Below are 15,767 nucleotides of genomic sequence, written 5' to 3' on the forward strand. Positions count from 1 at the left end.
CCTCATGATTTAATTCATGCTCCAACATCAAATGCTCTGCAAAAATCTTGAACACACTTCATTTGGTCTTTAGAGATTCACTGTAATTGAGGCATTTATAATTGCTAACCAACATAGAAGTCAAAACTGTGGCACTATGTAATATAGTTACACACAATGTTGGATGGAACAAAAAAATCAATCAGAATTTAAATTTCCTAAAATTCTGCTGTTTGTACAATTTAGCAAATGCATTTCACTCAATTTATCTAAACATTGAAAGTATGATTTGTAAGTACTAGTTGTTAAACAACATTTTTATATTAATGTCTTTATTATTGCACAATCCTCAAGTCAGAGTTTACAAAGTGCTTTAAAAAGAAGACAATGAACTGATGTCTCTTGAGTAGTGACATAGAAAAGCTACTGAGGAACTAAGCCTCTCTTCTTGATGACATGTTCCATTGCAGTCCTCTCTGAGGTGTCCAAGTTGATCTTGTACTTGGCCAGGATCTTCAGGAGGGGCCTCAGCTTCAGCCACCACTGGATCTTTGGGATACGGTGTCTGCAAAGGACAATGCATATCAGTGAAAAGGTCTATTGAAAAAAAAATGTTAAAAAGGCCAAATAAATGTCCTTCAAAACCTATTTACATTTTTGTCCTGTTACAACCACAGTCTTTGATTTATTTTGGGGGGATGTAAATGAAGGACCAACACGCATAGCTGAGATATGTTAGGGAAAGGTTACATGGCCCTGTTAAAATCAAAACAACTGAGAATCTGTACAAAGATTTTGAAACTTCCATTGAATTTGACTAAAATTAAGCAAATTTGCAAAGAACAAAGTAAAGAAAGTTCAGTTTTCATAATTCAAAATGGTTGCCATTGTAACTGAACCAAAAGGTTGTTTAACAAGGTAACTGAAGTAGAGTTGTTGAACAAATGTTCATGTCACAATTTTCAAGTTTTACTTTGTAAAAACATTTGAGAAGGCATACATTTCTTCCACTTTACAATGACGTCCTACTTTGTGATTGTCTATTAGGAAACGTTGGAGTAAAATATATTGTAATTTATGCTTCCAAAATCAAAAAATGTAATACGTCCAAGGGGTTTTTAATACAGGGTACTGTAAGTCAAATTTCGAGGGTCTTACTCAATGTCAGTCTCAGATCTTAGGTCTGCCAAAGGCTGGAACACCAACGCTCTTTTCCTCATTCCCAGCACACAGGCTGAGTCCTTAGAGTTGGCAAAGATGCGACCTGCAGGTTTAATTTATAACATCACAGAGTCAAAAAGAGCATACTTTATTAAAATTATAAACAAGAACGCCAGATGTTTTATGTTTTCAAACACTCACCATGTCTGTAGCATTCCTTCAGCTTGTCGGTCAACCAAAGAACAGACTTGATTCCCATCTTTGTGCCAAAGTTCCTATCAAAAGGACTGGGTGTTCCACCCTAAGAAGAAAAAGAAAAATCGTGTCTTTCACGGTGGCTGCGCCAAACTATGAAAAGTGGATCAACAAACAGAGAATCACAGAGTAACAAACCTGCTGCATATGACCAAGAACATTTTTTCTGCAGTCAAACACACCCTTCCCCTCCTCTGAATACAGGTTGAAGATGAAATCAGTCGTGTAGTTTGCGTTGCACTTCTCATTTCTGAAGCAAAAACAGAAGTTTCAGACAAGACATAAACACCAACTAAGAGCAGTGAATGTGAGCGGTATGAAAAAACTAGTGGTTTCATTTCCCACAAACCTCAGAATTAGCCCTCTCTTCACTGTTGTCTTCATCTTTTCCACCAGATGATCAACGTTCAGCTGCAAACAAATCATCGATCAGACTGACAGAAATATCTGCCCATCTCTCACTGATGAATGCTATGATTTCACTTCTTTTTAATTTTTTCATCATGAGAAGACATGCAGACAGACCTCGAGGTCATGAATGTTGAACGGTTCCTCGTAAATGTAGGCCGCATCTGCTCCAGATGCCAACCCAGCCATGGTTGCCAGGTAGCCACAGTATCCCCCCATGGTCTCAACAATGAACACTCTCCTCTTGGTGCCGGCGGCAGACTGCTTGATCCGGTCACATGTCTGCAGAACGTGAACAAGCGGCAGGAAACAACAATGAGTGAGAAAGACCTGATTGTTTGTGGATTACTTCATGTTTCTACACAGTAAGACGTTTACCATGGTTATGGTGTTGAGGGCTGTGTCTGCGCCTATGCTGAAGTCAGATCCTGGGATGTTATTGGAGACGGTAGCAGGAACAACGACGAGGGGAATACACAGTTCCTCGTACTTCTCTCTAGCTTCCACCATCTCTAGACCTCCCAGGAATGCCTGTGAGGAGGAAAGCCACAACTCTTTTTTTTTCTTCAAGCATTTGCAGTGCAGGATCCAAGTTTGCAAACACTCCTCATTGGCAAGAATTTAATTTTTATTGGGGGCTTTTACTGACGCACTTAAAACATTCCTTTCTCATTACAGAGTGGCTGTACATCTCCAGTGAGTTCAAAACGTGAAGTTTTTGCAGCCCAAATATGGTAAACTAATACAAATAGGTTCAAACATGACATATACATCCTCACTGATGTTTGGTTTAATATCACACAGCAACTTGTAGAGCAACAACACGCATTTTGCTACCACCTATTTCAGCTGGATATTTGACAACTTTTCTCATCACAAATGGTGGAGCTCACTACACTATCCTTAAAAAAGCTGGGCTATGTCAAGAAACAAAGTTATTTGAATGAGCTGGTAAATATTAGCCAAAATTAAGCCATAACTTTATGACTATAAGAGCCATGCAGTTCCCTGATGGACATTAAACCAGTGGTTACTTGGAGAGACACAAATTTATATAGAACTGTATGCAGAATTTTGACCAACTTGTCCATGCTTAATGCATTAAACTTTTAAACTTCTGACTGATTTTGTTGCTGAAGTCAAATGGACTTTGTAGCATTTTAAAACTCAAGCAGAGTCAACAGTGTCTCACCTCAAAGCCTCCAATAATGACAATACCGTGGATGTTGAACTTTGTGATGTTCAGACTGATCTCCTCCAGAAGCTGCTTCGGCAGAGTCCTTCATAACAAAAATAATGAACATCACATCATGATCTGGGCAACCAGCATTCAATGAAGTATTAAAGAATCTATCGAAGCCCAGATCTTATTGAACTGGCTCACCTCTTGGTGCCAAGCATGGAACCACCCTTTCCAGTCCATCCTGCCACTCCAGACCAACCGATTGGCTCAATCTGTACACGCAGTCAGACCATTATAAGTTCAGGTTTTACATTGTGATGATAAAACAAGATAATGCCCTAATAGTCTATGTTTATTCATAGGGACGGTGCTCAACATGTGGCATTTACAGCCTGATCTAATGCATTACCAGCCCATGTGCCAAGCCATCGAAGCCTTCATGCACCGCCAGCATCTGGTGGCCCTGAAGCAGCCCAATCCTGACAGCTGCACGTACTGCAGCATTCATTCCTGCACATGGAGCGCCGACGTTCAGTATGGCAATGTTGATATTGCTCTGAAATTATATGTGTATATGTATATATATATATAAAAAAAATAACCCTCATCAGAAGAATTTTGGGAATTTTCCACTAAATCTAAGGGAGTAGTTTCTAACCTTTGTTTCTGGAGGGTTTACATGGGCGAGCATTTTATACGTGTTCCAGTTGTTCTCAAAGCTCCTGTCATTAGAAAAGCAAAAGTGAACATTCATTTGAAAACAAACACAGTGGGGAGAAATTAAAATGAATATAGGTGCAGGCCTTACTTTCCCCTGAGCATCACTGCATCGTCATACCGTCCTTCAGCCATGGCTGTGGTGACGTCTTTAGTCTGGTATGGAAAGCAAATACATGAGTTTTAATCAAAAAATTTTAAGTCAATCGAAACCTTTGCAAAAACATTTGAGCTTTTTTATATTTTGCTATTTTACAATGGGAAACTTTAATGTATTTTGTTGGAATTTTATGTAAAGTAGTGCCTAAACATGAAATGAAAGGATAATTGTAGAATCTGAAAACTGTGGTGTGCGTTTGTCCCCTGAAGAATCACCTATTGTTGGAATTACAATAGTTTCATAGGGATAAGGAGATAAATTAAATTTTAGACATTTATCAGATATTGTCAAATAAACTTGGACCTGGACTTTGACTGGACCATTTCATCACATGCATATATTTGAATTTAAACCATTCCACTGTAGCTCTGACTTTATTTAGATCGCTGATCTACTGGAAGATGAACCTCCATCCCAATCTCAAGGGTTTTGCAAGTTTTAACATTTTCTTTTCCACCTACCCAATATATTTGACCAGCTTTTCTGTTTCTTCTTCTAAAAAAAAAAAACATCCACTGAGAATAATGGTGCCACCACTGTTTTAAATTCCAATAAAATACATAGAGTGACAAAAGGAAGAGCAACTCAATTTACTGTCTTTTCAGAATCACAGTTTTTCACCTAATGAACACCTGGCAGACTTAATGTTCGTGAATGTATCGTCATGCTGACTTACCACTTGCACACATTCCATTAGAGGCAGCCTGATGGCCATGTTTCCAGACAGGCTGACCACACAGGCAGGAGTATCTGGTGTGGCTTCCAGCAGAGCCATGACAGCCTCCACACCCATCCTGCTTGCCTGGGATATAACAAAAACAAGAGATGCTCTAACATAATCAATAAATCTTATAAAAAATGACTAAGATAAACTGGTTTAGTGAGGCATCACCAGGATCCTGTCAAAAGCAGAGGGGGTTCCTCCTCTCTGCACATGGCCCAGGATGGTGGTTCGGGTGTCGAAGCCCAGCTGCTTTGACACCAGCTTGAAAAAGACATTGTTTATGAGAAAACCTCCTGGCATAGTTTGTGCTCATTTCCTGGTGTTCTGGTGCGCTGACCTGTTTGACCAAGTCACAGGTGATTGATTTTCCTTTGCGGTCTATTGCTCCCTCTGCAACAATGATGATATTCAAACGGGAACCACGGCCTCTTTGCTACAATAGGGCAGGTAAAGATTTAGGGCAGAAGCCAAATTAAACATAAACGTGACACTAAAGAGCAGTAAATTTACATCTGTAAGTCTTCTACACAGATGTTCCTCCCATCCTTCATCTGGAGGTACCTCTGGGATGAAGACCCAGTCGGCACCACAGGCCAGAGCAGTCACCAAGGCAAGGTAGCTGTACACAATACAATATTATTGCAGCATGGAATTACAATACACAGAAACAGCTGTTTAAAGCTTTACTCTGGCTGTACATGTGGGAAACTTTGGAGAATAGTTATTTCTCTCTAGGTGTTTCCTGATCTACACGTCTGCTTCATAGGCAAGGCCAGTTCCTAATCTGAAGAATTTATGGGCCCATATGTCAACAGAGAGTTTACTAATTATTAGTTTAAAAATGCTTTAATTAGATGATTTTAGTACATAACTGTGCTTTGATCGAATCCATTCCAGTCTTGCAGGTTTTCTTCCAGGTTTGACATCCGTCGTCCCATCAGCTCTGATCAGCTTTGTTGTTCCCAGTACGATCAAGGTAATTAGAAGTGGTTTTTTTTTTTTTGTTTTTTCACGCCATATGTTTTCATGCAGGTTAAAAATATCCGATTTTGCTCTCATCTGAGCACCAGGTTTGCTGTTGCTCTCACTGATTCTGGAAAAATGCAAATGGGATTTCTCGTGGCTTTCTCTCAGCAAGGGTTTCCTTGTTTTCGCACATTTATAAAGCTCAGATTTGTGGATTGCACTAATACTACCTATCCTGTCAACAGATTCTCGCAATTGTGAATCTCTTACATAAAAGTTAGTTATGTGGTTGTTAGGTGAAACTTTATTCTAATTCTTCCAAAACACACATAAAATCTGTACTCACCCACAGTGCCTACCCATTACCTCCAGGATGAAGGTCCTCTGGTGACTGCACACAGAAGCACTTATCGTCAAGAGCCTGCAAATGCTTCACCTGCTGCTTCGGTCTTTGAACATTTTAAAACCTACATGCTTACCTCTGTGCCGTGGTTGTGATGGCATCCACTATTTCAATAATGCGATGCAGGGCGCTGTCAGTGCCAATGGTCATATCGGTTCCACAGAAGTCATTGTCGATGGAGCCCACCATGCCGACGATGTTGAGGTGGGAGGAGTTCTTTGCTTCATTTGCTGTGATTTTTCCTGAAGCCGGATTCAGGAAAAATCAGCATTCTTTAAAAAAAATGCTGACATGGCATATTTATACTGATCATTTATTAGAAATCTTGCTCTTGCATTCATATTGTGCACTGTAAAACATCTGAGCCACATCTACTGTCTTCTCTTTTAGTCAAATAAATTTAGCAAGTTTCAGATTTTGAACCTAAATGTGCGAGTTTGTGAAAGACAAACTTAGTAAGTTGTGTTAACTTTTTGTTAATTTTGCCAAACCTACAAGAGTTGAACAAAGTTTAGTTTTTAGTTTAGCAATTAAAAAAACTGAAAGAAGAAAAAGAGAAGAGCGAGAACTATTTCCCAGAATGCTTAGCGGCTTAGACGAATGTGTGTTACATCGATCTGACTCTTGTGCGTTATTAAGGCTGTTGTTTATTTTAATTCAGGTTTCCAGAGCTTGAAGATAATGTTCTGTTCATACTAAATGTTTCTGAGCAGATTTCACTTTGATGATTAATAAAATTCATTATCAGATTAGAAATTTTGTTCATTCGGTTTGAAACAAGAATTTTAATTATTCTAAAATTATATAAGTAGTTATTTTAACTTGATATAGAGAGCGAAAATAACAGAAAAATGTGAGCTCTTTAACTAGACAAGGACAGTATTTTCTTGCATATTGTGAAATAATGATTTGGTTTAAATTGCAGCATTAAGTTAAAACTCACAAATCAAGATTAATGAACTTAAAAAACAATTTTTAAACACTTGTTTCTTGTTAAATCAACTTTTCGAACTTTAAGTTCTGAGTCAAAAACCAAAAGAATTTCTTTGTCGACTTAAATTGCATTTTCAAGGCAGCAGGTGGGCTTTCATTTTCAACTTAAACCATCTTCAAATGTTTTACAGTGTGCAGCTCTTTGAAGGTGGATCTCACCTGCTTTAACCAGGTCGGCCAGCAGGTCTTTCCACTCCGTCCTGAACTGGTTGGCACCTGTGAGACTGCCGTCACCTCCAATAACGCACAAGTTGGTGATGCCCAGCTTGACCAAGTTACAGGCCGCCTTGGTGCGCCCCTCCTTGGTGCGGAAGTCCTGACAGCGGGCGCTACCAATCACAGTCCCACCCTGATGTCCGACGAGGAGAAACGGTTTCAGCCTCATTCGTGAAGGACACGGCTCGGGTGGTGGAATTTGAAACCTTCACACACGTGTCGCTTAAGTGTTGCTTTCTAATGAACCTTGGCATTTAACTGACTATTTGACCTTCAACGCTGCACCATAGAGAGTAAAAGCTGGACTGTTAGTACATGTGAGAGGCTATTTATAGTGCACATGTTATCATTGCCTGTGTGTGTTCGTACTCACCAGCTGCAGCATCATTGACACACTTTCCCAGGTAGCTGGGCGGATATTGTCTCCCCCGTCAACCAGACCCTGGTAACCCTGGTAACAACACAGTGTCACCATATAACAGAAAATTAGCCCTTTAAAAATAATCCTTGCAGCGAAGCAACTTCATGTTAGTCACATTCTTTAATTTTTGCCGCTGCTTTAGTCCTACTAACATTCCTGTATGAAAGACTGAACCAGTGAAGTGATGCTGTTGAATAATAATTCATTAAAAAAAACTTAATAACTAATTATTTATCTATTTTAATTTGTTCAGGTTACATAATTTACTGTAGTAATGGATAGAAGTGGTACCAACCTCATGGACAAAGTACACCTTGGCTCCAGTGTACAGCCCCACTCGAACGGTGGCTCTCACAGCCGCATTCATTCCTGCATGAACAGAGTACGGGTCTTGATTTGCATCGTCCTCGTGACTGGACTTTATTTTTTTTGTAAATTATGGGACATTCCGAATTATGCTGGGTGAATTCAATATTCACAGTGTTTTGTAAAAGGATTCAGGTCATATGGGGTCTCTCTACCAGTCTGCCCATTCTTTTTTGCAACACAGCTCAAGTTCAGTCCGATTAGATGGAGAGCACCTGTGAACATCAATTTTCAACTCTGTTTCTTAATTCTCGGTCGGATTTGGGTCTGAACTATGACTGGGCCATTTTAACACCTAAACATTGTAACTCTAGCTGGCTGGTTGTTCTTATAGAAGACGAACCTCTGCCCCAGTCTGTAATTTTATGCAACTTCTAACGTGTTTTCTTTCTTAAACTCTTACTAGCTTCCCTGCTTTAAAAAAGTATTCCCAGAATCATTCTTGACCAAGGAGAGGAAGCATTCAGGGTGATGTGCTATGTTAGTTCTTCCCCATGTGTTATATTTTGGACATAAACTAAAAAGATAAATATTGATCTCATTAGACCAGAGGACCTTTTTTAATATCTATCAGTTTCTCACATGGCTCATAGGAAACTGCAAATGGGGATTCTTTCTTTCAGTAATTGATTTCTCTTTTTCCACTCTTTCATTAAAAAAAGATCTGTGGAGTGCATAACTAGATGTCCTGTGAACAGATTCTCACACCTGAGCTGCAGATTTCCAGATCAGCAGCTCCTCCAGAGTTAGGCTGTGTTCACACTCCAGCCAGAAGTGACCCAATTCCGAATTTCTTTCTTTTTATTTTATTTTATTTTAACCTTAATGCGACCTGTATCTGACTTTTTCATGATAGCTTGAACAACACAGGTCGATTTTTTTACGAATCCGACCTAGGCCACTTGGATATCCGATAAGTATCTGATTCAAATGTGACCTAACGGCCAGGTCGCATTCGTCCACCTGAACGTCACTGATACTCGACAAACGTCACTATTCTGCGTCCTGATACGCGCAAGCGGGAAGAAAAACAACAACCATAACGTAATGAGGATTAAGTTGTTAATGTGCTGCTCCGCTCGGACAACAACTTTAAAATCGTAAGCTATGCTCCACCGTTAGCATCCATGTTTACTTCCTCAAACACTGAGCACTTCTTCTTCTTTATGGCGGTTGGCAAAACACTCTATATGTTTGACGTTTTGCGCCCTCTACTGTGCATGCGGGACACTTTCAGCTCATTTGAGCTTCACACTGGAGATCACATACAAGGCGCATATATTGGGAAGTGTGAACGGCCACGCAAAAAAGAAAAAAAAAATCGATTTGACAAAAAAATCGGAATTAGGTCACTTCAGGTTGCAGTGTGAACGCAGCCTCACTGTGGGCCTTTTGGCTGCTTCTCGTGATTTTCTTTCCTACCCATGCTATTTTCATTTTAAAACAATGGTTTGAGCAGAACAGAGAAATGTTCAAAACCTTTTTATAATCCAACCTTTAAACTGGTCCACATCCGTGTGTTGGTGAAGCCCAGGCAAAACACATTCTCCTTTGAAAGTTTAAGAGGTTTGAACACGATTGCGCTGTTAATTCGGATTCCTCTTACTATCATTTTCAAATAGTCTGTCCATGAATGTGTATCAGCCCCATGTAGCATTTGATAAAAACCCTGTCATTAAGTGCAAACTTTAATTTCACCTTTAAATCATAATGTTTACAGTTTTCTTTCAGCTTGCATGCTAAGTTGTCAGTTGTCTGAGTCTGAGTATTGTGTCGCACGAGTGCTGAATAATTTCAGAAATGCTATATTTGGCTCCTATGAAAAACTTGTGACTCCGAAACATCAGATGAAAGCCACAAGTGCGACAAGGCAGTTAATACCACAATAAGACAGTGTGAACCTCAATGCGGTCGTCTGAGCGAGGGGTTACTTAAAGGACAAGCTACGGATAGATTAACTGAAAGGGTGCCAAAATCATCTCCTCTTACAGTGTAAAAGGAAAGAGGTATAGGAAGGAAGAACAGTATGCTTTCTTGTCCTGCCTCACCAATGTTCACATAGGAACGAAAGGTCATGCTTCTAAAATTAGCAGTCGTAATTGCTGCATTCCTTGAAAGAAATGATGATTATTTTTCAGAAAAATGCATATTAAAAGACAAAAGTTGTGATGAAATCAATGTGTAGTTTTGGTTTTGCATTTGTGATTGTGTCCAATGCTGGAGAAAGTTCACATGGTAAACCGAAGAGAGAAATCTCAGGCTCTCACATGCTGACACTTCAGCTGTGAGGGGTCACTGGCAAACCTTTTAAAGGTCACTTTGGACATATTCCTCATCAAGTTAAAGGTCAGAATATCGTCTGCTATTCTCCTTCGTTCTAGCAAATCATGTCTCCCTTTTACCTTACCGAGTTTTATGACAGCTGGGAGAAATTACAGAGTATAATCCATATTGAAAAAATACAGGATCTGATGGGGAGGAATAAATGTTTGAACATGGTTGTGTGTTTGAAATCATTTCTGTTTACTAATGAAGCATCAAAAGTAGCCCAGGAAGTGAATGGCAGATTAAAAGTAGTACCGTGTGAGCAGTGAACAGCTAGCCTGATCACAAGTAGCAATGTCATTGACATTAAAGGCTTGAAAAATATATATATGTATATAAAAAAAATAATATTAACTTAAGCAGATCCTCCAAGTCCCTGCTTTGCACAATTGCATATTCTGGAAAGCCTGCACTTACCCTGAGCATCGCCTCCAGAAGTGAGCACAGCAATCGCCCGACCCTCACCCATCTTAGTGGGGTCGGTTTTAACGGGTTGCGCCATGGTTCTGGTTCTGGTCCTGCTCCTGCTCCTGGTTCTGGTCCTGGGACTGAAGCTGGCTGACAGAAAGAGGCCCTGAGTGTGAAAATCTCTGCTGCCCTGCTGGACTCTGAGGAGCTCAAGGTGCCTCTGCAGTAACCCAGTCTGCCTGGTATGAAAAGTGAGCGCAGTTGCAAAAGTGCCCAGCTTAACTCTTCTATTGGCAGCCATAGGCACACATAGTTGTGACGGATTTAGACACAAACACACACACACATGCAGTACAGTACACAAGTAGAAAAATAGAAAACTGCTCCTTTAACTTACACACAACTAGTTAGAAATATCTAACACCCTCGCCCTTTAATATTAAACTAAAACTTTTTTATCTTTTAGTTTTTATTTTATCATTTTTGAGATGCTTGTTATTAAAAATATATATATTTGGCTTTCAGAAATTAAAACGTAAAACCAGCTGCATTTTTTCAATGGTAGAGTATCCGCTTGTATTTTCTTTAATTGGTCATTTTGGCTTTAAGCCTTGTAGTACTTTGAATTTACACTCAATGTTTTCGAGTATGAAAAATGCGACTCTTCGTACTCAGAGTGTGTTAGGTCACGCCTGTTTGTGGACATTTTGTACCCACTACTTTGAAAACAGGTTTTCTATATTCTTTACGTGGTGTGCTGTAAGGACATATGGCTGTGAGACTTCAGTGAGTATTATCTATCAGCAGGACATTGCTAAGAGTTATTTTTGTTTTGATCAGCAGTACCAGTCAAATGGCCCAAATTTTTAATAAATTTATATTTCATTTTCATACGTAATGTTATATTTCCTTCCTGTACTTCTTTTTATTTATATGTTTATTGTATTATTTTTCATTATTTAATTTCATTTACTTCACAATGTGATGTGAAGTAAATTCACATTACTTCACATCAATGTGAAGTAATTGATGTGAAGTAATCACATCAATTGGAAAGTAATTTGCATGATTACTTGCCAGTTTTGCAAGTGATCATGCAAAACTGGCACGAAAACTAGTTTTCATAGTTTGCTAAGAAAACTGGCAATTTTTTTAATGGCCATGTTAAATTATTTTTTTTTGCCATTATAATTTATTTTATATATGCTTTGCAAATTAACTTATGGCCATTTTACCCCAAATTAGTTTTCCTTTTATTCCCTTTAATGCCGACAGGACAGGAACTTTTTCTACTGAAAGCTAAAATAGTAATCTATGAGTATTTCCAGAATTTTTAAGATTATTTATCCCCATATTTCATAAAGAATTAGACACCAAGAGAAATGCACAGCTGTTTAATGTGTAGGTATAAAGGAAGTTGGCTGATTTCTTGTTTTCCTAAAAAAAATAAAACAGATTTTAGTCTTCAGACTTCATAAATCTTTTTCTTCCAGACGAGGCTTGAATATGGATGAAATTTCATACCTTTTTCCAGAAATTTCACTAATCAGAAGATACATTTTTAAACACACGTTTGTTAAAGAGCTTGATTGCAAATGGACAATTAAAATTCAGAGATCCCAGATAAAAGATGATGTGTAAGTGGTACTGATAGAGCAAGACGCTGCAATGAGCTCCAGACCAAAAAGGCCAATTTTCTTGATTTTATAAACTTGTCTTAAAATCTACAGTTGCAGATGCCTTGATGGTTGCCCAGTTTACGTTTTTAAGATTTAATTCCATATTGTCTACATCAACAATCCTAAAGATCATTTTAAACCACAATTTGTGCTTTGCAAAAGGATTTATACCCATTAAGCCTTTTTTCATTTGTCACATTACATAAAAGATAATAATAATTACTATTTTTTTTTTAATAAAGCATGAAATATACTTGGCATTTATACACTACACATTGTAGAACTACCTCTTGGTGTAATTACTGCTACAACATATTTTAAGAGATTTATGTCTCTGCAGTCTTTGCACATTTCAAGGCTTAGTTTTTCTTTTAACCAAAATACATCAAGCCAAGTCATATTTGATGGACACCATCTACTTATTCTGACTGGGTCTGTCTAACACATGAAACTTCATTTATCTAAGTCATTTAGCTGAATGTTTGTTGTCCTGATGGAAAGTGAACCTCTGCCTTGTTTCAAGTCTTTTGCTGCATATAAATTTATTTTCTTCCAGGACAATCTTGCGCTTTCCTCCATCCATCTTCCCATCAACTCTTATAAACTTCTTTGCTCCGCCTGAAAGAAAGCAGGTGGCATGGTGACACCACCGCATTTTACTGCAGAGATGGTGTTTTCAGGGTCTTAGTTTCCTTCACAGCTGACATTTTGCATGACAGACAAGAAGCTTGGTCTCCTCTGATAAAAGAACTTTCTTCTGTGTGTTTGTTTGCAAACTACAAAAAGTTCTGCTGATGATTTCTTTCAGTAATGATTTTCTTCTTGTCACTCTGCCATAAAGATCAAATTTGTGGAGCGCACATAGTTGTGCTGTCAACAGATTCCTCCCTGTGGAGCCGTGGACTTCCGCAGGTCCTCCACAATTACCTCTGGGCTGCTTTTCAGATTAATGCTCCCCTTGCTTTGCTCAGCCTGTCAGTTCAGGTAGATGGCTGAGTCTCGGTAGGTTTGCATTTGTGCCACCGTCCGTCCATTTTCAAATTACAGAACTGTGCTCTGCAAGATATTTAAATATGGCTGCAAAATGTGAAAAAGTTAAAGGGATTTCAAGTCCTCTTACAATGCAAAACATGTCGATTAACTTTTCGTCAGTGATGATTGTCTGTGTTGGCTACTGTCCAAAGTTTAGCTGCTGTTAGCATGCACTCATCTACACGTTTCATAACAAAACCCAAAGTCTTTCTTTCTTACCAGCACTGCCTCCTGAAGCACAGCCCGAGTATCTTTCACCTACACGTTCAGCTGCAGAGTCATCTCCACCTGGACAGGTAGAATGAAACAAATGAACTCAGGCCGCAAAGGAATCTTCACACTTTGCTGTAAAGTCATCTCACATGATAAACCTTCTCTACAAATAGCGAATTGCTCCAGCATATTTCTCCTCTTTTATCCACTTTGTTTAGTAGAAACATTTCCCCTTCAGTGAATAAAATCCCATATCTGTACATTACAGACGTGCCTACTCCCACTGGCCGTATCTTGATAGAAACAGATGGTGGAAGGTTGGCTACTTTAGATTTTGTGTGAAAGCAAAAACCAGATGGAAATGTGTTTGTTTTGTTTAGCCTCATCAGAAAAAAAGTCTTCCCTTGAGTTTCCTTTGTTAGCTAGGGCTAGCTCACAACAAGGGCGATGGATATTTGACATTGATGGCTCCTACACACAAAGTCTGTGATTTGCAAGTGAAAATCTCTGGTTGCTTTCTGTGCGGCCTGACTCTACTTAAATTACTTTCTGAAGAACATTGGCCAAAAGATTTGTAGCTTTGAGATTTTTAGTCATAAAAAATATATATATATATATATATAAACAATGTATCCCTACTGTTTTATAAGTTATGAACCTCTCTGTGTTAATTTGTCACGTAAAATTCCTTTAGATTTCTGTTTATGAAAAGATATGAAAAAGTTAAAGGAGTTTGAACAGTAATCCAAGGCAATGTATCAAATACAATCAGGCTGCTCAAAATCAGTGAGACTACAGCGGACGTCTGTGTCTCGCCAGCTTCAAGCACGTTACCCGCCCCGACTGTAAATAGATACAGCAACTATCTATAAAACTCACATTGACTCCTCCTCCTCACCACCATTACCATGAAACTGCACAGTCATTCCTGTAACTGAACATGCTAACATGTACTATTCTTTACTATTTATTATGACATAAACAGTCACAGAAAGTTTAAAACATCTCCAGCTTTTCTTTTTTTGAAGAATAAATTTGAACGAGCTGACAAATCCTTCACTGACATTCAAACATAAATAGACTGAAACAAACATAAAACACATAAAATGCGTATATTTACACCAATTACTTACCATGACCTTTGTTTCTGAACCATCGCAGGAGACCCAAGAACAACACGAAGCAGAGTATCTGCAGGGTTGCAGGAACATCGAGTTGCCACATCCTCTCAGTGCCTTTCTTGCAGGAAAACTATTGTGGATCAGATCTGTATTAATAGCTCATATCGCTTCTATACTGTGGAGTAACGGCGCTCATCAGTAAAGCATGCTCAGTACGCAAAAACAGCCCACAGAAAGGTCTGCAATCTTTAACTGTCAAGATTGCTTGAGTTAAAAAAGTTAAAAGGGTGAAAACTTAATGAACAGAATTCAAGTAGAATCAGAAAACATTATAATGTGTATCTTGATCTAGCACCAAAGTCGAGTATTGATGACTGTTTAGCTACAGGAACAAGGTATTACAACTACAAACGCTGAAATTATAATCGGCAAATTGTGGTTTTGACTCAGTGGAACATTACCAGGATTTGCAGAAAAGGAAAATAAAAAAACTAACTAGAGAAAACTCGTCAAACAGATGTACTAAAGAACCCGACATACAGTATGTCATGGATAAATAAGAAGCTGTTCAAGGTAATGCACTCACACCATAAAAGACAACAGCATAAAAAGCTTGGGATGGATGATTTAAAATCTAATTTGGCCACATCTTTGCATTTAGTTTTACTTCTGTTCCATAGATCCTCTTTGTTTCCTGTTTTATTATGGAGATGCTCCACATCAGGTTTAGTTTCAGTGTCAGATTATCAGACATGTTGGTCATTTTCTTTTTTTGGTGGTTCTGCTTCAAGGTGTTTTATTTCTTTACTCAAATTAGCTTAATTTTCTCTCTGCATTCTGCCCAATCACTAGTCTACAGAATCCAATACAACCACTCAGCCTGAGTAAAAAAATGTGTTCTCAGAATATATGAATTTAAAAAATATACTTTCAAAAGGAACATAAATAGAAATTATATTCAATTTACGTACATTAAATTACCATCACAAAAAGAGACCATGAAGCCTTTTTTCTAACTAATGAACAGAGACAAAGTT

At 38.5% G+C, this 15,767-nt stretch overlaps 1 protein-coding gene and 1 long non-coding RNA gene across 2 annotated transcripts; both read right to left on the reverse strand.

Annotated features, from left to right (window-relative positions):
• Positions 1–61: 61 nt before the first annotated feature.
• Positions 62–10,939, reverse strand: pfkmb (phosphofructokinase, muscle b). Its single transcript, XM_007566095.2, has 22 exons — positions 10,695–10,939; positions 7,882–7,955; positions 7,539–7,616; positions 7,109–7,298; positions 6,033–6,198; positions 5,900–5,944; positions 5,098–5,206; positions 4,925–5,020; positions 4,756–4,848; positions 4,540–4,665; positions 3,795–3,859; positions 3,645–3,708; positions 3,396–3,542; positions 3,188–3,258; positions 2,996–3,083; positions 2,182–2,334; positions 1,921–2,085; positions 1,745–1,806; positions 1,534–1,645; positions 1,342–1,441; positions 1,138–1,243; positions 62–544 (listed from the first exon to the last, which is right to left on the reverse strand). The coding sequence occupies exons 1-22, from the start codon at positions 10,777–10,779 to the stop codon at positions 403–405; spliced, it is 2,337 nt and encodes a 778-aa protein (XP_007566157.1). The 5' UTR covers positions 10,780–10,939; the 3' UTR covers positions 62–402.
• A 1,660-nt stretch (positions 10,940–12,599) lies between these two features.
• On the reverse strand, positions 12,600–14,929 carry LOC107837894 (uncharacterized). Its single transcript, XR_001663943.1, has 2 exons — positions 14,743–14,929; positions 12,600–13,684 (listed from the first exon to the last, which is right to left on the reverse strand). It is a non-coding gene; the product is annotated as an uncharacterized LOC107837894 (long non-coding RNA).
• Between the last annotated feature and the right edge of the window lie 838 nt (positions 14,930–15,767).

Source organism: Poecilia formosa, unplaced genomic scaffold (genome assembly GCF_000485575.1).
Source record: "Poecilia formosa unplaced genomic scaffold, Poecilia_formosa-5.1.2 Scaffold186, whole genome shotgun sequence".
Lineage (NCBI taxonomy): Eukaryota > Metazoa > Chordata > Actinopteri > Cyprinodontiformes > Poeciliidae > Poecilia > Poecilia formosa.